At 45.4% G+C, this 24681-nt stretch overlaps 1 protein-coding gene across 1 annotated transcript in view; it reads right to left on the bottom strand.

The window, feature by feature from the left end:
• Nucleotides 1-24681, bottom strand: part of LOC126162132 (glutamate receptor ionotropic, kainate 2-like) — a 267360-nt gene that overhangs the window by 199243 nt on the left and 43436 nt on the right. The window contains exon 2 of the mRNA XM_049918426.1: nucleotides 5526-5669. Within this exon, the coding sequence (XP_049774383.1) occupies nucleotides 5526-5643 (118 nt within the window). The 5' untranslated portion in view covers nucleotides 5644-5669. The remainder of the gene's footprint in view (nucleotides 1-5525; nucleotides 5670-24681) is intronic.

Raw genomic sequence — 24681 nt, 5'->3', positions numbered from 1 at the left:
AGTCTCTGCAAAACAGATCTACTTATGGGAAACACAATAGATGGAGAGTAAGAACAACAAAACACAAGAGTTGTATACAAAATAGGAAAAGTTAAAAGATTGGAAAAATATGAGAATCTGGGGGAATATAAAGAAATAGAACATTCAAACAAGGCCTCAAACCTAGAAAGAACTGAAAAACAAAGATGTCACTTCTAATGGATGAAAATCTACTGTTTTACGTCGAATAATATGGCCTGTTTGTCCATCAACGGAAATTTGAGAAAGTATGCCCGCACAGATGTTTGATGGATGGTAAGGTGATTGGTCTCTGCACTATTCTGACCCTGTGTGTAGTCTCTTTACAAATGAGCTTCGCACCAAAAAGAAACAGGTGTGTACTCTCTTTACTAATTGAACTGAGACTCACTTGCTAAGAGAACGGTTGTCCATTGATCTGCAGACTAGTGTACTTATTTGTGAGCATACTAGAGACGTATTGTTAGTTTCTTCATGTTCGTAGAGTGCTGTTATTCCGCAAATGTATATACAATTAATGAAAGGCCGCTACAGTTGCTAATACACATTAAATTACGTTCAAGTCGTTTTCTAGTGGACCTGAAAATCGTGCTGTTGCTTCGCAAACATCCTCTCAGTAGCTTGGTTCAAATGGCTCTGAGCACTAAGGGACTCAACATCTGAGGTCATCAGTCCCCTAGAACTTAGAACTACTTAAACCTAACTAACCTAAGGACATCACACACATCCATGCCCGAGGCAGGATTCGAACCTGCGACCGTAGCGGCCTCGCGGTTCCAGACTGTAGCGACTAGAACCGCATGGCCACACCGGCCGGCTCTCAGTAGCTGCAGCAGAGAGAGACGGTTGCTGTGAATGAATTAATCTATGTTTCTTCCAAAGCAGCAAAAATTAGAAATCGGCGTGCGTTTTAGTCCATGGTAGTCCTTGACAGTACATTATGGACAGACACTGTTGCCAATATCTATGAGCAACAGAGGAGCGAAGTGCCAGCCATCTGTACACACGTATATTTTCATTTGCCTCCTATTTTTCATCCCATTTCGTCCAATAACCCTCACTATGGCAAGAAAGAAAAATGAAGATGTAACGCCCGTTAACAGTGAAGTCATTCTGTTAAGCCGGGTACAGTCGCTGATACGGCACGAATTTTACGGCAACAAGGTTTACTGCAATCTTCACATGACTACTGATGATTGATTTGTCCGTCGGTGCATGCCTTTATACGGGTACCCTGCCCCCCCCCCCCCTTCCCCGCCCCTTCCGGTATGGGCCCGCGGCGGGGTAAGGTGGCTGGCGGACTCTGACGGCTCAGTTGCAGCTTTCCTGCCTTTGGGTTCATGTCCTGCCTCCACGCTCCTCCCTCAGTTTGCCGAGCGTTGTATCCCTAGCCTTGCTGAGACGAAAGCCACTGTCTTTAGTTATCAAGTTCGAATCAGACATCAGTAGACAGCTGAAGATGGCAGCAAGTCTTGTTGCGGAAATTCGTACGTAAGGATTTAAATTACACATTAACAGAGAGAAAATCCCCAATCGTATAGTTAGAGGATTAAAGAAGAAACACAGACTTACATAGGACAAGGATGCGAAAAGAAACTGGGAGAGTCCTTTGCAAACGAACCATGCTGACGTTAAGTTTAATTGGTTTTGGAAAACAACGAGAATCTTGATCTGGGTGGCTGGACGGTGAGTTGATTGTCGCTCCTTCCGAATGCGGATCCACTGCGTTAACCACATCACCACCTCCCTCGGTAAGAAATAAATATCGCTTCTCTCAAATAGGTTCTGGGTTCTGAGCACTATGGGACTTAACTGCTGTGGTCATCAGTCCCCTAGGACTTAGAACTACTTAAACCTAACTAACCTAAGGATATCACACACATCCATGCCCGAGGCAGGATTCGAACCTGCGACCGAAGCGGTCAGGCGGTTCCAGACTGTAGCGCCTAGAACCGCACGGCCACTCCGACCGGCTTCTCTCAAATAGGAATCCAGTGTCCTTACTAATCGTTTCATGGCCATTTCTGCTTGAGAAAATGGAAGGTTACATTTCAATATCCCTTCGACTTCGAGGTTATCAGTGAAGGAGTACTACACTGTCCAGTCACAATAATGTCACCACCTGTCAAAAGCCTGAGTATCCACCTTTCGCAGCGCTGGCCGCTGTGAGATGTGCAGGAAGAGAATCAACGAGGCTCTCCAAGGTACCGAGGGGGATGTCGAACCATGCTGACTCCAATACCGTGGACAGCTGCACCAAGTTTCTCGGTTGAGAAAGCCCGTTCGAGATGTCCTACAGAGTCTCGATTCTGTGTAAATCCGGGGAGTTTGGTGGGCAGGAGAGTACGGTAAACCCATCCCGGTGCTCTTCGAACCACGAATGTACACTGCGAGCTGTGTGACACGTTGCATTGTCCTGCTGGTAGATTTCATCATGCCAAACCTTATGCAGGGGTGGATGTGGTCCCCAAGGATAGACGCATACTTGTGTTGAGCCAGTGTGCTTATAATGACGAGATGACCCAGGGAATGCCACGCAAACATTCCCCACACCATTGCCCTGGCCTGGACCCTTCTGACGATCGTTGCAGGGTATTTGCTGTCAGTCCGATGGATCATAAAACGTGATTCATCTGAAAAGGCCACCAGTCGCCTTTCATCGCAGTGAGTGCGTGAACCAGGTGGTTGCTTCAGAAGCCTATACGCAGCAACGTTCGCTGAATGGTCGTTAGGCAGACACTGCCGGTAGACTCTTAGTTCATTTTCACAGTCAGTTGGCCGACATTTGCACCTCTGTTCGCCTGCAAACAGCTCCGCAACCGTCGTTCACACCTGTCTTTTATGACCCGTGGTGCACGATAGTTACCTCGGCGCCCGTTTTGAATAGCGCCGGTTTGCCATTTTAACCACAGCGACGCGCGGAGAGTTTACAGACTTCGTCGTTTCAGAAACGCTGCCACTCTTGGCCCGAAAGCAAATCATCATGTCCTTTCGCCGGTCAGATGAAAAACTCTGAATTCGCATTACGATAACGACTGCATTGTTTTCCTTATTCCCTTGACACGCTTTATATACTCTTCACTGCTAGTGCTGCTGCCTGCCGTCTGTGAGTGGTTACTGCACGTTGACGTCGAACATCGGCAGTGATGACATTAATGTTGCTCGACCGTGTAGTTCGACCTACCTCTCTGTGAAGAAACCATTCCGGAATTCACATGAATCTATTTCTGTCAACCGCCGGGATCCTAATTTGCGATGTTCGGACATATGGTTCAAATGGCTCTGAGCACTATGGGACTTAACATCTGTGGTCATCAGTCCCCTAGAACTTAGTGTGGTGTCATCGCCAGACACCACACTTGCTAGGTGGTAGCTTTAAATCGGCCGTGGTCCGCTAGTATGCGACGGACCCGCGTGTCGCCACTGTCAGTGATTGAAGACCGAGCGCCGCCACACGGCAGGTCTAGTGAGACGTACTAGCACTCGCCCCAGTTGTACAGCCGACGTTGCTAGCCATGGTTCACTGAGAATTACGCTCTCATTTGGCGAGACGATAGTTAGCATAGCCTTCAGCTACAGTTGCTACGACCTAGCAAGGCGCCATTACCAGTATAGATATTGAGATTCTATTAATGTATCATCAAGAGTGATGTTCTACAAATGTGGATTAAAGTTAAGTATTCCAGAAGCTACGTTCTTTTCTTTATAGCATTCATTACGTATCCTGTTTCAGACCTCACGCCAGCCTGCGTGAGTTTAAGCGCGTGCCTTTCGGCTTCCTCTCACTGTGTCTAGGCTGTCTTGTCTAGACACAACACTTAGAACTACTTAAACCTAACTAACCTAAGGGCATCACACACATCCATGCCCGAGGCAGAATTCGAACCTGCGACCGTAGCGGTCACGCGGTTCCAGACTGAAGCGCCTTTAACCGCACGGCCACACCGGCCGGCTGTTCGGACATACACTCCTGGAAATTGAAATAAGAACACCGTGAATTCATTGTCCCAGGAAGGGGAAACTTCATTGACACATTCCTGGGGTCAGATACATCACATGATCACACTGACAGAACCACAGGCACATAGACACAGGCAACAGAGCATGCCCAATGTCGGCACTAGTACAGTGTATATCCACCTTTCGCAGCAATGCAGGCTGCTATTCTCCCATGGAGACGATCGTAGAGATGCTGGATGTAGTCCTGTGGAACGGCTCGCCATGCCATTTCCACCTGGCGCCTCAGTTGGACCAGCGTTCGTGCTGGACGTGCAGACCGCGTGAGACGACGCTTCATCCAGTCCCAAACATGCTCAATGGGTGACAGATCCGGAGATCTTGCTGGCCAGGGTAGTTGACTTACACCTTCTAGAGCACGTTGGGTGGCACGGGATACATGCGGACGTGAATTGTCCTGTTGGAACAGCAAGTTCCCTTGCCGGTCTAGGAATGGTAGAACGATGGGTTCGATGACGGTTTGGATGTACCGTGCACTATTCAGTGTCCCCTCGACGATCACCAGTGGTGTACGGCCAGTGTAGGAGATCGCTCCCCACACCATGATGCCGGGTGTTGGCCCGGTGTGCCTCGGTCGTATGCAGTCCTGATTGTGGCGCTCACCTGCACGGCGCCAAACACGCATACGACCATCATTGGCACCAAGGCAGAAGCGACTCTCATCGCTGAAGACGACACGTCTCCATTCGTCCCTCCATTCACGCCTGTCGCGACACCACTGGAGGCGGGCTGCACGATGTTGGGGCGTGAGCGGAAGACGGCCTAACGGTGTGCGGGACCGTAGCCCAGCTTCATGGAGACGGTTGCGAATGGTCCTCGCCGATACCCCAGGAGCAACAGTGTCCCTAACTTGCTGGGAAGTGGCGGTGCGGTCCCCTACGGCACTGCGTAGGATCCTACGGTCTTGGCGTGCATCCGTGCGTCGCTGCGGTCCGGTCCCAGGTCGACGGGCACGTGCACCTTCCACCGACCACTGGCGACAACATCGATGTACTGTGGAGACCTCACGCCCCACGTGTTGAGCAATTCGGCGGTACGTCCACCCGGCCTCCCGCATGCCCACTACACGCCCTCGCTCAAAGTCCGTCAACTGCACATACGGTTCACGTCCACGCTGTCGTGGCATGCTACCAGTGTTAAAGACTGCGATGGAGCTCCGTATGCCACGGCAAACTGGCTGACACTGACGGCGGCGGTGCACAAATGCTGCGCAGCTGGCGCCATTCGACGGCCAACACCGCGGTTCCTGGTGTGTCCGCTGTGCCGTGCGTGTGATCATTGCTTGTACAGCCCTCTCGCAGTGTCCGGAGCAAGTATGGTGGGTCTGACACACCGGTGTCAATGTGTTCTTTTTTCCATTTCCAGGAGTGTAGATTTGTACTTTGGAGATCCGTAAATTTCGGTACTGAGGAAGGCAGATGGAGGTGATCATACTCTTCAAATAGCCTTAAATGAGACGAGAAGGAGCAGCAGCCGATGGCGATACTCACCGATGCGGACGCTGTAGGTCGGGTTGTTGCTGGCGTGCGCGCCCAGGAGGCAGCTGGCCGCCGCCACCATCACCAACCAGGGCAGCAGCCTCAGCCTACGCCTCAGGCCACCCGCCATGTCGGCGCCTTCGGCAACGCCACCACCTGTCAAGTACATCGCCACCACTATACAGTGCGTCACGATGCATACAGGGTTTAGACGATTACGTACGAACACGTACCTAACGTCGTGTTGGACAATGCTTGATATTCTAAATAGCTTTAATCCTGATGCTGAGTTTATAGCCATGAAAGTTACATTGCAGTATCTTGAACTAGCATAGGTCAAATGCTAACTTGTAACCTCGTCCATTAATCGTCCAAAAGAAACTCCGCAACAGACTACTGAAACTACTAACCAGCAAAACATGAGACATAAATACCTCGACTATCGTTCACGCCTACAAGTCACATCCCTAGCAAATATTGCTTGGATCTCTGCCCCTTCCAAGTTTCAGCAGACGTCCGAAATCCTCGAATATTCTGATCTCCAATTAACTTTAAGCATTCTTTTACCCTCCCCTAACCGCATCCTGTACCGACCTATAAAGATACAGCACCTTCACGGTCGTACGCTTCCAGCAAAATCGAATGCCAACACCCCATTGCTTCCTCTGTTCTTGAGAAGCCTGATCTCCTACCGTCCTACCTTCCTAATATCTCCACACTCTCCACGTCCTTTCCTTCAGTAATTTCAACTGTGTCCCTCTCCCAGGCGTGAAGTCATTCCGGAACCATTCTGCTAACTGCAACATACGCCAATTCTTCCATTCCAAATGCTGAAAAATATACTTTCTTTGCATGAATGCAATGCAACCGGCCTCCTACAACGTGGACCCCTTCCCTTTACCGTTCCTAAGACTCATCCCATATCCTTTTTCATATCATTTCCTTTTTAATCCCGTCTGCATCCAAATCCACCTCGTAGAAAATGCTACCTTGTAGAATTTAAGACTGGGGAAATCGCTTCATTAAGCTTACAAACATAGTTTTTGTTTCTACCAATATATTTTTATGTTCGTTACTTTTATCTTGCATGGATCGTTTGTGCAATTAATAGCAATGATTTTGAACGAGTCATTACACAATCGTATTACACAATTATTGGATTACTGGTTTCAGCTTATGTATTGCCATCCTCATATATATAAAAAGAAAATGTCATATAAGATCTACAGTAGGGCATACACAACAGCTCAGTCACAGAAATTGCATACCCATAAAACTAGGCTATGACAGTTATATCACACAATGCCTAAATCACAATCATATGTGAAAATGGTTTCGTGTTGACAATTTACAATTTCTTTTTAAATACGGAAATGAATTAGGAAGTCCTGCCAACCACATTACTACATGAACAGAAACTCTTGCATCTGATACAAGTAGTTATAAGTGAGAAACTTTTCTAGTTTGTTTACAGATTAAATTTTCCTATCTGTGAAGCATTTAATATCATTGTTTGAATGATCAAAGAGTTTAGTGACGGCGCTGGTGCACCCCTCATTGTGCTTAAGGCAATCTTGGATGGACAATGACAATGGATGTCATTTTCTTCTTATGGTATAATAATTATGCACGCTGTCGTTGTTTTTCAAGTATAGTGATTTAGGCATTGTGTGATATAACAGTCATAGCCTAGTTTTATGGGTATGCAATTTCTGTGACTGAGCTGTTGTGTATGCCCTACTGTAGTTCTTATATGACATTTTCTTTTTATATATATGAAGATGGCAATACATAAGCTGAAACCAGTAATCCAATAATTGTGTTAACATAGCGATCTTGGCAAATAAATTGCTTTTCGCAAGAACACTACAGTACCAATTTATATGATCGACCTCTTACTGAATGATTATGTCAGTTAGCCATGACGGAAACATATTAATCTTCTTCTTTCACCTAGACATGTGTCGCAGATCTTTTGTTCAAATGGCTCTGAGCACTATGAGACTTAACATCTGAGGTCATCAGTCCCCTAGAACTTAGAACTAATTAAACGTAACTAAACTAAGGACATCGCACACATCCATGCCCGAGGCAGGATTGGAACCTGCGATCGGAGCTGTCGCGCGGTTCCAGACTGAAGCGCCTAGAACCGACGGCCACACCGGCCGGCAATCTTCTTCTTTCTTGCAATACGTTATACGCAGAGTACTAGAGTGAGTCACTGGAAGATATTGTAGCTCTAGGCGAAGGAATTGCATAAAATACGACGTGGCCGCTAAATCCACTGTGACGAGGACGGTGCTTTGTGTCGATGAAGGAGATGTATATGCCGGGAGTGCCAAAGATAGCGGACTTCGTGAAACCTTAATGGCAGACATTTCACAGTTCGTATAGAAATTCATAGTAGCCACATGAATCATGATACCTCAAAAAGAAACATGTAAATTACTATTATTTGCACGACGATTCTGATGGTGTAATCAGATTTTCAATACCTGTATTAGTTTAAAGTTTAGTATCTGACGGTAAATTGTACAAGTAACACCCAGCAACGAATTTACAAACTAGAAACGCTTCATCCGATTTTGTCGATCGCCATGTCTTTAGAAAGCTATTTGTGTAAACCTAAATTGGTATGAATTACAGGCATGTAACTTGAATAATACATGAATTATTGGAGGTTAAATTGGCCGATTTTTCTCGATCGCGTCAGGCCATACGTACTCCACAGTTACACAATAAAACGGTAGCATCATGGTTATAAATATATTTATTCCTCTATTTCTTTGTTTATATCCGATATATACTATTCATGAAGAAATTGGTTAAATATTTACTGTGTTTTAGAAAGCACAGAGACATTAGGCTCCTAGCTTACCTTTTGCTTCTTTTCTTTGGATATATGTTTATTTAACTGTTTATGTATTTAATAATGTGTGTTAGAGCGTGTTTATGGTCCAGCCGTAGGAATATTTATTTAATTTCAAGTTATTTAAATGCAAATCCAGTATTTAGAAAGTGTTTCATTATGTTTGTGAATGTGCATTCGCTTGAAGATATGGCGGGAGCACTGTAGCCAATCACAACGCTCCTGAATGGGGAGACGGATGGAAGTGGGAGAAGAGCACCGTTTCGAGGGAGGACAGGGTAGTTCTGGAGAGTCGCACAGGACAGGGGACGGTACGCGGACAGTACAGCGGACGGACGCACAGTTGGCGGAAAGACTTGGAGTGGAGCAGTTTGCGCATGATAGCGAGAGATAAAGATACTTCGGAGTGCCGACTTCTGTGCTTGTGAGATTTCCGTGGTTTCTGCAGTGAAGACGAAGTACGCCTTTGGAAGTGAATATCTCGCGAGCTATGTTGTTGTTCGTAAGTAATTACGTGGAGTAGGAATCTATTGTTTCCCTGTTATTCAACTTATATTTCATTTAATTGCTGCACCATTGACACCAATAAGTGTTTTGCAGAAATTTGCCGCATTCTCAAAAGTAATTTTACTATCGTACTCATAATTTAAAGTCGTTAAGATAGAGCCTGTAAATTTTATTTAATTGGTAGTCTTTCATTTATAAATTTCTATATAAATTCGCAATTGCCGAGTGATAGGAACCTTCGACCATTCGATTCATATATGTATTCATATTGTATACTGTAGAGTCAGCAGTATTTGGCCTGTAATGCGGAACCTACGTATCCCAGCCCCTAGACATCGAAACCAGCCAGAACTTTTAATATTGCAACTCTGAGTCGGAGGGTACGTGGTTGAGGACCACTTCCTTTCATCATATACTATATGAAAGCCCGCCTTTACTGGGACTTGTCAGAAGAAACGGCAGGCAATTCCATTCGTTTAATTCCAACCTCTTCTAGGAATACATGAAATTTAGTCGCAGCTGCGAATACAGACAAACATCGGCTGTGTAATGGAATGGCGACCATGAAAATTTGTTCTGTACTGGGTCTCGAACCTGCATTTTCCACTTAACGCACGCTGTGGCATTACAATTAGGCTATCCGAGCAAGCCACACGGCCAGATCCAAACTTCCGTATGTTGTCAACCATGTGCCGTCAGGCGTGCTCGGAAAGCCTAATGGTGAGGCGACCGCAGGCGATAAGCGGGAAATCTGGGTTCAAGTCCAGGTCCGGCACAAATTTTCATGGTCATCGTTCCATTATACAGTTGATAGTTGTCCATATTCGCAGTTGCGAATACATTTCATAACGGCTGGAGTTTCCGCGGTGCGTGTTCCTTCGGACATGCATGCATGTATTTGCATCGTATTGAACTGCATCGTATTTATGAACAACAGAAGCACTGCAATGTTCTGTCTTGTAGGAAGTTGTTCGTTGGGTGGGTAGGTGGGTGCAGTGTGCTCCTGAATTATTCTCTTGAAGGGTGAAACTATCGCCGAAGTGTTGACTGTAGCGCTGGATAGGTTGGAGGAACCTATTCTGACACTGCAGAGCCCTCAAATTACCCTCGTATTGACATGAGAGTCGTTCGATTTAATATATGATACTGGTCCGTCCATAACTAGAGACACAGAAAGCTGTGCTGTGCTGGACTGTAGTCAGAGCGCAATTTTACTTTCACCTTGTAGTACGTGACTGACTGACTTACGACACGCAACGTTGAGACTTAAAAATATTTCTTGTTGGCCATTTACAGCTACGTGTGCACCACTAGTTCTTTTATTTATTGTTTATTTATTGGTCTACATGTACCCATTCTCTGAAAAATTGAGGCTCTATTGTATTAAGGCTGGCTGTTCAAACTCGATAAAACGTGTCGTAATACAGATGTTGATTTTCGCGATGCTTAGCAACAAGCGATGATGTTTACTAGCTCCAGGTAGAACTGCAAAACTACCGTAGGCTACTGTAGATTATCATAAGTAAGCGTAGCCTACGGTAGTCTTCCTAGTAGCTTTTGATCAGTGAAAATCATAACAGTCTTACCTGTGAGTTAGGTACCTTGCGCACCTATAGAGCGTTGCCTCATTTCGATCCCTTTGTTTCTGTGTGCGATCTGTGTCTTTCCAGACTCCAATAGAAACCGGCAGCGGTGAACTGTCTACAGACTGAGTGAGGATATACAGGGTGTTTCACAATTCATGTTACACACTTCTAGAGATCGTGGGGCGGACTTAGTGGATCAAGTTTTACATAGGAACGCGTGTCTGAAAACGTCATCCAACGAGCAGCAAAGACACAGCTTAGGCAGCTGGAACAGGCCACTGTACCATATCGCGGCAGTTGAATTTAATAATTTGCACATTGTTAAAAGTGGCTTTACGTTTTTCATTTAACCGATTTAATGGTCAACATGACTTCATATGGTTTAATGGCAGTGCAATTGTGGCTAGAGGCGAGTACGGAGAGATTCGCGAGTGCGTGGCGCTCTGTAGCGCGTCGTGTTGTAAAGGTACTGTTTCTGGGAGTTCAACCTGAATGTTGAATTACTGACGGTATTCGTGATTCAGTCTCCATGAATAGGGAGTCTGATAAAGTCATACTGCGGTTCCGTAGTTTGGAAGGTAGGAGACGAGTTACTGGCAGAAGCAAAGTTGTGAGGACGGGGTGTGAGACGTGCTTCGGTAGCTCAGATGGTAGAGCACTTGCACGAGAAAGGCAAAGGTCCCGAGTTCGAGTCTCCGTCCGGCACACAGTTTTAATGTGCCAGGAAGTTTCACAGTATGAACTCTTCGATCTTCTGAGCAGCAAGTTCAGTACTCACAGAGACAATCTCACTAACGTAAGAGGTGTCTAGTCTGATCTGCCATGCCCAGCGGACAGCCCGTTGAAAACTGAATGCAGATCAAGCATGAAAACAGCAAGAAGATGCACTGAACTGTGAAAAAGGAGGGAAATACAAACAGTAAATGGTGCAAGCTCAATATGTTCAACATCGAGCGTATTGCAAGAATCACAGCGTCGTGGATGTGTGGTCACAATATTGGTGTGCAAAGAGGGAGAATGAACTTACTGTCCTTCTGTAATTTTGGCAACTATCATAGTATACAGAATATGAGTTTTGTGGTAAGAATATATTACCGTCGAAAGTATATGTGATGAATAGTCAGAGCACGGGAAAGGCCGCATAGACCTCTCACAAAAATGAAAAGAACAAATAAGCGGTTGTGAATTATGTTACAACAAAGGAATTGAAGAATCAAGACTTCCAGAACGGAACGCATGAGTCATAACATGTCAAAGTGCCTATTGGCTTGTGTCTCTGGTTCTTTGGCCGACGTTCGTTTGATGATTTTACTGGCGTTTCGCCACCACGAGTGGGTGGCACTGTCAAAGCTTAATCCACCATTGCTGGTGGTGAACTGGAGCCGATCTCGCGGCCGCTGACTATATGTACCTGGCGTGCCAACTTCCGAGGTCTTCTCCGCGCTCATTTCCGGTGCGGTTCTCCTCTTGCTACCTGCGAAGGTCGTTCGCTGCAGCACGGGAAGCCAGGATCCGTTTAGCTTAAGGCTTTCTTCTTTCTTGTTGCAGCTATTCCCATGTTTTTGTATTTCAATAGCTTCTCTGAATAAGCAGGTGGTATAGTGCTTCAAATGGTTCAAATGGCTCTGAACACTATGGGACTTAACATCTATGGTCATCAGTCCCCTAGAACTTAGAACTACTTAAACCTAACTAACCTAAGGACAGCACACAACACCCAGCCATCACGAGGCAGAGAAAATCCCGGCGAAATGTACTACTTGGTCGGTGTCACACAGTGCCTGCTCTGCCACGGCCGATGTCTCCGCCTGCCCCAACCTGCATTGTTGTTTGCGTTCTTTGATCCTGATGTTGATTCATCGTTCAGTCATTCCGACAAACTTTTCCGCATATGCATGGCATGTCGTATATTCCCGACACTGCAAGTGGGTCCCTTTTCTCCTTTGCCGATCTAAGACACTCTTTGACCTTCTTTGTCGGTTCGAAAATTTTCTTTACGCCTTGTTTGGGCAGTATACGGCCGATTCTGTCCGTCACTCCGGGAATGTATGGCAGAAAGACCGTACCCGACATTTCTTCTCCTAATTTGCCACTGCGCCGAGCGTTTGGCTCTGTTACACTTCTAATATAGCTAGTGGAGTACCCATTGCTCTTCAGAACACTTTCCAGGTGTTGCATTTTTCGTCTGAGGTGCTGCGGCTCACATATTCGTCGTGCTTGCATTACGAACGTATTAGTCATGCCTCTTTTCTGGCTCAGGTGGTGGTTTGATAGTTTGAGCAGGTATCGGTCCTTGTGTATCGGTTTTCGATACACGCTGTGTCCCAGGTTTTAGCCATCCCTTGTGATCAGCACATCTAGAAATCATAAGCTGCGATATCGTCGCGAAAAAACAATGTAATAAGTTTACGTCTGTGGTCACAAACTTTTAGTTAACAGATTACCGGTTTCGGTCTTTAATGACCATCATCTGATCTGTTCCATAAAAACAAAGTCCTAATGTACTGCAGCCATAGTGGCATCGTCAAATTTTAAATGCGGAATCAGCACCAGCATCGTCAAGTGCATATAAATAACATCACATGCACGAGTCATGTTGCCAGTAGTACTACAGATCTGATGATGGTCATTAAAGACCGAAACCGGTAATCTGTTAACTAGAAGTTTGTGACCATAGACGTAAATTAAAGGAAACTTATTACATCTAGAAGTGGTAGATTTTTGTCATTTTCTATTTCCATGGTAAATTTTATCTTGGTATGGAGGCTGTTGAAGTGTTTTACGAAGTCAGCGACTGTTCTTCACCATGGCTCCACACAACGAAAGTATCAACGACGTATCTGTACCACATCTTAGGTTTACAAGTCGCCAAGTCCAGTGCCTGTGCTTCGAAATGTTCCATGAAAAAGTTGGCCACCGCTGGACTAAGAGGACTACCTGTTGCAACGCCTTCCAGCTGTTCGTAGAAATTGCCATTCTACGTGAAATTTCTCGTGTTGAGACATGCGTGAAAGAGCTTTCTGATGTCTTGCGGGAAAATGGAACCGATGAACTCCAGAAAGTCACTGAGTGGCACTTTCGTAAGCAAAGAAACAATATAAAAGTTAACAGGATGCCGTTTGGTGCAAGTTTTAGTTTCTTCAGCTTCTCAATGAAATGTCCTGAGTCCTTTACGTATATGTCAGTCTTCCCCACGTGCGGCTGGATCAGAGAGGCCAAGTGTTTTGCCAGTTTATAACTTGGCGAGTCAGGAGCGCTAACAATCGGTCTTAGTGGAACGTTGTTCTTGTGGATATTAGGCAATCCATACAGCCGAGGTGGTAGGGCTTCTGTGTTGCGCCGGTTCCTCTGTATGTCCGCCTGCAGAGAAGACTTCTTGATTAACCGATTCGTATTCCGCATGATACGCTGCGTCGGAACTGCGCTTAGTTTTCGGTACGTCGTTGGATCTAATAGGTCTCTTTTGCTCATAATCTTCGGTCTTCATTACGACGGCTTCATTTCCCTTATCGGCAGGCAGTACCAATATAATCTCGTCGGCTTTAAGATTCTTAATAGCTAGTACCTCTTCTTTCTTCAGATTGCAAGCTGGTGGTTTTGCTCGGCGGAGTATCCTGGATATTTCAGTGCACATTTCCTCTGCTTTTTCACAAGGAAGGTTCCGAACGGCCGCTTCGGCATTAGCAGTGATGTCCTCCATAAGTATAGTCCTCGGAAATTCCCTCCTTTTCGAAAAACAGACACTTCCTCTTCAGTCAATTGTCGTTCAGTGAGGTTGACCACTGTGCGTGACATGTCGGGAATCACCTTGTCAGTCTACTTCCGGCATCTTTCAAACTTTTTCTTCTGTCGCTCAGTGCAGCGTTCGAGTTCGTTCTGCTTGCTCCTGTGAGTCATGCTGTCGATATTGCTCCGCAACAAGGAGACGAGGGAGGTGATCGCAAAAAAGAACCGAACTGTCTAGCCATAATCGAAAATAATGAAAACGCCCAAAGAATTTTCTCAGTCAGATTCATTTTGGGTTTCAGGGTCATTATCGAGAAATACAATAGGCCCGAAGGTCCTAGACAGTGTCACCGCTGCCAAAGACACAATCATACAAGTCAGAACTGCCACCTGAAACCCAGGTGCGTAAAATGTGCCGGCCCACATCTAACCAAACTGTGTCAACCTCCCCCTTCCGCCCCGCTGTTGCGGTCGCCCCACCAACGTCCTCAACCTCCTCCAGCTACAGACACATAACGCCGACTGTAGCACTGCCAGTACCGCGTCAGAACCGCTGCCGGAAACACAAGAACCGCAAAGTGCACAAGTACAGGAAGCGAGCTCGTAAACCTAAAATATTTCAAAGCGGTGTTTGCTGGATTTAACCTCAGCTACATAATAAAGAAGCTCAAGGACATCATGACAGAAGTGCGCACAGATCCAGACTAATTCACGAAAGCGATGATCACTGCGCAAGCCCCGCTGACAGTTTTCGATGGCCCCTAGGTATAAAAGTTTCGAAGTTCTAAATTGGAATGAAAACGGCAATTCTGACAAAACTATTCAACTTCATCATTTCTTGACTGGCATGCTATAGACGTCGCATGTGTCTCAGAGACGCATCTGCCTCCGACCGATCCGATAAAGTGCAACTGCTCCGTCCACAGGGTCGACAGGCCCTGCCAACTTCGCGGACGCAGACCTGGCGGCGGAGAGGCCGTCCTTGTGTGGCAGAGGATTTGCCATCGGACAGTCGACATGCCAAATATGGTTCAAAAATGGTTCAAATGGCTCTGAGCACTATGGGACTTAACATCTGAGGTCATCACTCCCCTAGAACTACTTAAACCTATCTAACCTAAGGACATCACACACATCCATGCCCGAGGCAGGATTCGAACCTGCGACCGTAGCGGTCTCGCGGTTCCAGACTGAAGCGTCTAGAACCGCTCGGCCACACTGGCCGGCGCCAAATCTGGTCACGGTCGAGGCTGCCGGTGTAGAATTAAATGTAGGGAACGCCGTTCTCACAATAATCACCGCTTACAAACAGCCCCATAGGAACATTAGTGTACAGGGCGTCCAGGTCTTGACAAATACTTTCGAGCATGTACTAGTAACAGGGGACCTAAACTGCAAACATGGTGACAGGGGATGCCGATCTGCGAGCACAAGTGGCGGGAGACTGAGGAGGTTTGTCGAGAGCGATCCCTCAGTGAGGGTAATCGCTCCTGGGGAGCCTACTCAACAGAAATGGGTACTTAGTAAATCACAGTTCGGATTTCAAAAATGCTGTTCCACTGAGACAGCAATATACAGTTTCACTGTCCATATAACAGAGTCTTTAAATAGTAAAATGTCACCAATAAGAATTTTCTGAGACTTGTCCAACGCATTTGATTGTGTGAACCATGACATTATGTTACAGAAATTACAATTTTATGGTATAAATGGAATAGCATATGAGTGGTTTAAGTCATACCTACAGAACAGGAAGCGAAAAGATTCCTTATATGGGTCAAGTGATTTAAATAAGTTTGCCACTTCATCTAACTGGGGTGAAATTACATTAGGAGTTCCACAAGGTTTAATCATGGGTCCCCCCCCCCCCCTGTTCTTGATAAATGTGAACGACCTCCTTTCCTACCTGAAATAGGAAGCTGAACTGACACTGTTTGCTGATGATACAAGCATCATTCCTAATCCAGTAAAAGAAACTCCAATTGAAAATGATACTGATCTTTGGAAAAGTCATTAATTGGTTTTCTGCAAATGGACTTGCTCTAAACTTTGAAAAAACACAGTACATCCAATTTTCTGCTGCAGAACGTACAGTTCCTTCAATAAATATAACACATCAACAGAAGTCAGTAGACAGGATGGGGCATACTAAGTTTTTGGGTGTACATATTGATGAGAATCTTAATTGGAAAATTCATATTTTGGATCTTCTAAAGCGACTAGGTTCATAAACTTTTGCAATCAGAATAATTGCCAATTTTGAGGATATCGAAATTAGTAAGCTAACGTACTTTGCATACTTTCACTCTCTGATGTCATACGGAATAATATTTTGCGGTAACTCAACATTCAGGCAAACAGTATTCACTGCTCAAAAGAAAGTAGTTAGAATAATGTGTGGGGTTCATAGTGACACATCTTGTAGGCATCTTTTTAAAAGATTGGAAATTCTTACAACAGCCTCGCAGTACATTTACGCACTAATGAAATTTGTTTTCAACAACGTGGACCAGTTTAACAACAAGAGTGACATTCATGATTATAATACCAGAAAAAAGAAAGACTCACACTATCCTTTACTCATCCTATCTTTGGCACAGAAAGGGGTAAAATATGCTGCTATAAAAATTTTTGATAAATTACCAGATGAAATAAAATGTCTGACAGACAGCAGTAATAGCTTCAAAAATAAATTGAAATCATATCTCCTTGACAACTGCTTCTATACCATAGATGAATTCTTGAATAGGAATAAATAAATCTATAAATACGAGTATAGTATATGCATTTTGTGACATTTAAGCGAATGGGGCAAGTAATAGAAATATTAATCTTTAACTCTGCATTGTAATATATAGATATCAAAAAATCTTGTTTCATATGTGCTTTTCTCGTGCATTTGACACGTTCCCCATCATAACGGCTATCGGATATCCTGGATATCTTCCTGTGCAAGGGACTAGGGTGGCGAGCGGCAGCCACAGTGCACTTTGAGCTGGACTCAGACCACAGTTCAGTTGATCTGGAATGTGCCAGTGTCGAAGGCATATACCGGAGGATGGCAAAAACGACTTACAATACTAACTGGGAACAATATTCCACCCTGGTAGGACATCATCTGGAGGATATACCGCAGATACGCGATGAAAGAGAGGTGGACTCAGCAACTGATTATTTTACAAAGCTCCTCCAGATCTGTACTCGGACCGAGCGGAGTGGCGGTTAGAGGCGCCATGTCAAAGATTGCGTGGTCCCTTCCGCCGGAGGATCGAGTCCTCGTTTGGGTTTGGGTGTGTGTGTTGCACGAGGATGACCACCGAACCTGGTGCCAGGGACCTGATAATCACCAAGCGGTGCGGGAAGAGGGAGTGGCAACGTTACCGCAACCCCGCCGACAGTCGCTTGCTTAGGCGACTAGAAGCCCACGTAAAGCAAAAACTTCAAGAGTACAGAGGCCTCAGTTGGGAAGAGAAACTCGAAAGTGCAGACTACGATGTGAACCAAGTATGGAAGATCACAAAATCACTGAAGGCTACTCCCAGAGTAGACAGGCCACTCCGAGGTCCAAATGGGCAAGTATACAATGATGAGGAAAAAACGGAGACAATGGCGACATCACTAAAGTCACAATTCCGAGCTCACGTCATCGAAGATGACGAGAATGATAGGCAGGAGAGAACAACAGTCGCACGAGTGGCTCAATGGAGAGAAACCAGGCGAGAAACGAAATTCACACGAAATTAAAGTTAAAGCAGTTACAGCCCTCGGTCGCAAAAATTACGTCTTTTGACCTGGTTTCGGCACATGGGTGACTTCATTAGTCAGTATGTTGCTACCTGTGGCTTGACGTGTATGAGCAGCCCATAGTGGCTCCCCTTCCATGTACTATTAAAAAAAAATTGTGACTAAAGCTTTATCACTTGATATTTATTTTATACGTGACATGTCAATTTGAATGTTTAATTTCTGATAAACGCACTCACAGAAGTGCCGAAACACGGTCAAAAGACATTTTTTGCGACCGAGGGCTGTAGTTGCTTTAACTTTAATTTATGAACGGTCGCTGCCCACGGAGCCATGTTAAAAGAAAATTAAAATTCAACCAGTTTCCGACCGCCTTGTGTGTGCTTACATCAGACGCTTAGAGAACAACAAATCCCCCGGTCCTGAGAAGGTCCGCGCCCCACACCTGAAACACCTACCTACTTCAGCAAACTAGTATCTCATCTCAATCTACAACCAGTGCACTTCCTTAACATACTTCCCACCTGCTTGGAAAACTGCTAGGATAACAACTATACCTAAACCAAACAAAAACCCCATCCTACCCCAAAGCTCCAAACCAGTCTCAGTCCTGTTGTTCCTCGGTAAAGTACTGGAGTGTCTAATCCTTCGATTCCTCACGCAGTTCCTAAAAGACAACAACATCAGCACCCCTGAGCAGTTTGGCTTCCCTCCCGAACTCTGCCCATCAATCCTTGCTCTGGTGGAACACATACGCTGGATGAGAGACAGAAAACACAGCACAGGAGCGGTCTTCCTAGACATCGCGCAAGCTTTCGATCAAGTCTGGCATGATGGTTTAATTGATGAACTAACCCAGTTAGACATTCCGGGCACATGTCAACACGATTGACTCGTCCCTAGCAGGGAGAAAGGACTCTGCCAGGTTGTGCAAGCATGTCAGCTCAGTCAGGAACGCTGTGGCCGGGGTCCCGCAAGGCTCGGTTGTAGGCCCCATACTGTACACGCTCTACAGAAATGACGTCCCAAAAATGGCCAGAGGTGAAACTGCACTATATGCCGACGACACGGCAGTTTTCAAGAGCAGCATAAACTTAAACTTCATAACCACGAAACTCCAAGAACACCTCGACGCAATCATAAAATGGTTCAACGCCTGGAAAATCAAGACAGACCCGGAGAAAATCGTAGCTGTTCTGCATACTAACACATTAACTCCACCAGATCGCCAGATTGTGTTGAGCGACAAGAACATTCCGAGGAGCGACTCGGCGACTTACCTCGGAATCGTTCAAGACAAACTTTCCTGACTATGCAGTTGCCTGAAGACTTTTCATTTAGTTCTTTTTCTTGGATTTTTCAGTTTTCAGAGAGGTGGCTGCGATGAAATATGTATTTGTATTGGGGGTTTCCTTTCAGATTAGTTATACAGGGTGATTAAAAAAGAATACCACAACTTTAAAAATGTGTATTTAATGAAAGAAACATAATATAACCTTCTGTTATACATCATTACAAAGAGTATTTAAAAAGGTTTTTTTTCACTCAAAAACAAGTTCAGAGATGTTCAATATGGCCCCCTCCAGACACTCGAGCAATATCAACCCGATACTCCAACTCGTTCCACACTCTCTGTAGCATATCGGGCGTAACAGTTTGGATAGCTGCTGTTATTTCTCGTTTAAAATCATCAATGGTGGCTGGGAGAGGTGGCCGAAACACCATATCCTTAACATACCCCCATAAGAAAAAATCGCAGGGGGTAAGATCAGGGCTTCTTGGAGGCCAGTGATGAAGTGCTCTGTCAGGGGCTGCACAAACACCCATTCTCTGTAAACTGTTTATACCAACGTTTAATACACCACCTATCAGGAGGTTTAACACCATACTTCGTTCGAAATGCACGCTGAACAACTGTCGTCGATTCACTTCTGCCGTACTCAATAACACAAAAAGCTTTCTGTTGAGAGGTCGCCATCTTAGCATCAACTGACGCTGACGCCTAGTCAACAGCGCCTCAAGCGAACAAATGTACAACTAAATGAAACTTTATAGCTCCCTTAATTCGCCGACAGATAGTGCTTAGCTCTGCTTTTGTCGTTGCAGAGTTTTAAATTCCTAAAGTTGTGGTATTCTTTTTGAATCACCCTGTATATAAAACTAAGTCTTGTTTTTATTTTGTTTTGTTTCACAGTGGTTTAAGATAAGAACTGCCGCTATGAACAGCCCTCACAAATTTGCATGACGATAGACAAGTAACATTGTCGCGAATTCGTAGCCTATACTTACCGTGTCAAGCTTTCCTAAACTAATAAATATTGCTGAGACCCTAGGACATAGCTTCAGATGTCTCGCCGAAGCTTCTGAGTATTTCGGCAAATGATCTGCCTCTCATCTTGACACGATGATATGGACGATGTGGCGCCCCAATAACAGCGCATTCTACAGGAAAGCGGCGAAGTTAGGTCAACAGGCGGACTGCCGAATTCGAAGGCGGAAAAGTAGCGGCTTATCAGTTCTCTCGAGGCAGCGTCCGCTGCAGCCAACATGATTTCATGAAGACAAACGTGGGCGAAGAAGGACTACCGAGCCCATACCTCGTGTCTCTGTTATTTACGTTGTATCTTGTGTCGTTGTTGACAGTGTATTAGACAACACAATCCCAAAAAGTGAAAGCAGTAACTAAGATCGTGGTGCAATTATTGTCCATCTTGTATTCAGACGCTGCTTTACACTCACCAATGTTTCCAATTGCTGTAACAACATGTGAGCCCCATGTTCGTCGCAGGTATCTTTAGTAGAGTAGGACTTTTGACCAATATAATAATATTTCCCACAGTTGCACGGAACTCATGAACATCTTACTGCCTCGACAGAACCAAATAGGGGAATACACTTGAAAGGACGAACAGCAGGTTTAATTTTGTATTATTAAGGATGCTACAAACTGCGTCGACGTGAGATTGGAGGATTAGCGTTTTCGATTTTTTGTTGCTTTCGTTTGTTCCGTTTGCCACATGTGCAAGTCGAAATATGCACCATGTCTGTTATCCGGAATTACCTGTTCTGGCGAGATATCATGAAATTTTATGCTAAGTATCCGAAATGGCTCGAACTTTGTGCATAAGCGTTGCTAGAGGCAAATTTCAATTACATAAACTTACCACTTGTCATTGAGGGTGAAAGGAGATTTCACCCAAAACACGAACTTTTCTGTGCTGTTTTGTACCACAGTCATGAAATTCGGCCACGTGATTCACGTCTTATTCTGCAATGAAAGATTTAATCCCTTTCCTGTTGGTGTTAGCGTGTTTCAGAGCTGTTTCCTCACACCAGTAGCCGCTTTAGCGAAATATTCTGATTAGTGTTAGGGGAGATGTTTTGATTTTGTTCTGCAGGGTGCTATCCCGCTTTCATTCCTGGATTCACAATAGATGATACTTTGCTCATCTACGATCCGCATCTTGTATCTACGTTCAGACGTCTTCATCTGGTGTGAGGAATGTTGCATACACCATTTATCCGTACAAAATGGCTCAAATGGCTCTGAGCAATATGGGACTGAACTTCTGAGGTCATCAGTCCCCTAGAACTTAGAACTACTTGAACCTAACTAACCTAAGGACATCACACACATCCATGCCTGAGGCAGGATTCGAACCTACGACCGTAGTGGTCGCGCGGTTCCAGACCGTACCGCCTAGAACCGCTCGGCCATCGCGGACAGCACCATTTATCCGTCACTATAGTGTAAGCTTCTGTGGATATTTGAGAGTTTTAACTGTCTGTGTGACGTACTGCTGCTGAGTAGGTAATTACACTAAACCACCTTCAAATTAAATCAATGATACTAAACCGTGGACCAGACTGACGGCCGTTAATGTGGCTCCCGTCTTCCATACGGTCCGAGACGTCGCTGTAATATGTGACGCTAATTGTTGTCATGGACAGCATACTTCCTTTACGATGAATCCACGGAAGATGCGCTATTGTATAGGGTGATGCGCTAAGATATCAGAAAAGTATTTTCTGCAATGTACGTGAAAATCATGGGAAGTTGAGAGTGATCATGCTCCGGGAGACAAGCCATGAGCGTGCATCACAGCGCAAACAGCAAATGTCAGAAACATGGAAATGGCCCAAATCAGCGCGCTCAGTGTGATTGTTAAGTGAAAATGGTGGCTACGCCGCAGCAATGTACTTTCTGTGTCGTACACTAAGCGAAATTTTCGAGTGTCATAGAGATCCAGTGAGCTTTCAGACATCGGTACAACGCTATCGGCCTATTGTTTTTTGCGGGGAGACTTGCTCGTCCTGTTATTTACCTTCAAATGATCGAGTAGTTTGTCGACCCTCAATTTCAGCAGGTTCGGCTACTGGAGACCATTAACTATCAACGGGACGGTGCTACACCGCACTGGGCTCCCAAAGTGCGGAAAAAATTAAACCTGATACTCAACGGTCATGGTGGACCTATCCCATGGCCTCCTAATAGCCATGATATAAGGCCTACAGACTTTTCTGTGTGGGACTAGGTTAAGTCAACAGTGTATGTACAAAAATTACAGAATCTGGCCGACATGGATGCGAGACATGATATATGCCACATTCTCAATGGATGTTTAGTACTAACGTGCTGTGACACAAACTTCAGACACAAAATCCAGGCTCTCCCACACAAGTAGGTAACGTTAACAAGTAGCAAATGTGCATAGTTTGTAACATATAGTGTTTTACTTTACTGATATCTCAAACGGGTCACTCTGTACAGTATATCTGATGGCCGTACCTTAGTACTGATTACCAAGCGAACAAGAAACAAACAAACAAACAACGCAACCCGAATACTTGGACTGTAGCTCGTTTCCTGCTGGACAACGGTCTGGATGATCCGCCTGGCAACAGCACAACTATTGTGGCCCCGAAGTGTGGCGGGAACCGCTGCCAGCTGACGCAAATACTTCGCAGTGCCGTGCAGCGACAGTCGCACCGGCTATAAATTTCCTTTGCCATCATAACTGAGAGCTGTAGAGGTTCGCATTCCAACAGATGCGAAGTTTTTAGTTGTATTATGGAACTGCAAATTATTGCCTATTAGTGGACAAGGCAGCCGCGGCTGTTCAACAGACTAACAATGAATTGTTTACTATCAGCAGCGCGGGATTAGGGGAGCGGTCTATGGCGCTGCAGTCCTGGACTGTGCGGCCGGTCCCGGCCGAGGTTCGAGTCCTCCTTCGGGCATGATTGTGTGTGTTTGTCCTTAGGATAATTTAGGTTAAGTAGTGTGTAAGCTTAGGGACTGATAACCTTAGCAGTTAAGTCCCATAATGTTTCACACACATTTGAACATTCTTTTTTTTTTGTTTATTATCAGTATAATTTAGACATCTATAAAATGGATATGACGTTTTCTGAAATAGTCCCTTTGAGTTATGACATCTAGCTCTGCTAAGAAACTATAAGGAGCAGTCAAATGACAACCAAACGCCCGCCACAATGGGGATAATGAATGGTTCTGTAGTGTTGGCAGAAGAGCCAACACTGGGTTGCAAGAGGAGGCCGAAATGCACGCGTCAACTCACGCAGGTGGCGCTAGGTCTGAAACAGGATACGTAATGAATGCTATAAAGAAAAGTACGTAGCTGCTGGAATACTTAACTTTAATCCATCATTTGTATACAGCATTCTTGATGAAACAAGTGAGATTCTCTCTAGAAATGGTTAATGGCGCCTTGCTAGGTCGTAGCCATGGACTTAGCTGAAGGCTATTCTAACTATCTCTCGGTAAATGAGAGAAAGGCTTCGTCAGTGTAGTCGCTAGCAAAGTCGTCCGTACAACTGGGACGAGTCCTAGTACGTCTCTCTAGACCTGCCGTGTGGTGGCGCTCGGTCTGCAATTACTGACAGTGGCGACACGCGGGTCCAACATGTACTACTGGACCCCGGCCGATTTAAAGCTACCACCTAGCAAGTGTGGTGTCTGGCGGTGACACCACAGGTTCCACTCAAAGGTAATCGTCACATACATTAAGAATTTTTCCCACTGCGAAACGAGACGATCGGTTCCTGTTTCGTTGAACGCACCCGGCCGCCGACGGATCCGCAACCGCACCCACTCTTGCACTTCCTCGTCCGACTGAAACCTACGTCCACGCATGTCTTTCTTCAGCCCGCCAGAGATGTGAAAATCAAACGATGAAAGATCCAGGCGGTACGGAGAGCGTTGCCGTATTTCCCACCCAAATCACTGAAGCGTAGTTTTCGTGCGATTGGCAGTGTCTGGGAGGGCGTTATCGTGTACTCGGATGATTCCGCCGACAGAAGTCCTGGGAGTTTTGACGGTGCGTATTAATTGTGGTTCCACGCTCGAGGAACTCGACGAGTAGAGGACCCCTGCAGTCGAAGAAAAAGGTCATCTTCACCTTAATCGAACTTGCCTGAACAGCTTTGGATCTCTTTGGCGGGAAAGATGAGATATGTTTCCACTGCTGACTTACCGTTTCCCCAGTGGGCTGTCGGAGTGTTGTGCGACGGAATCATCTTTCATTTTTGTATTCTTTTATTAACATATACACTGAAGTGCTAAAGAAACCAGTATAGGCCTGCGTATTCAAATACAGAGGAATGGAAACAGGTAGAATACGGCGCTGCGATGGCCAACGCCTGCATAAGACAACAAGTGTCTGCCGCAGTTGTTAAATCGATTACTGCTGCGACAATGCCAGGTGATCAAGAT

This window comes from Schistocerca cancellata, chromosome 2 (genome assembly GCF_023864275.1).
Source record: "Schistocerca cancellata isolate TAMUIC-IGC-003103 chromosome 2, iqSchCanc2.1, whole genome shotgun sequence".
Taxonomy (NCBI): Eukaryota; Metazoa; Arthropoda; class Insecta; order Orthoptera; family Acrididae; genus Schistocerca; species Schistocerca cancellata.
Note: the sequence above shows the minus strand (reverse complement) of the source record. Positions and strands in the feature narration are given on the sequence as shown.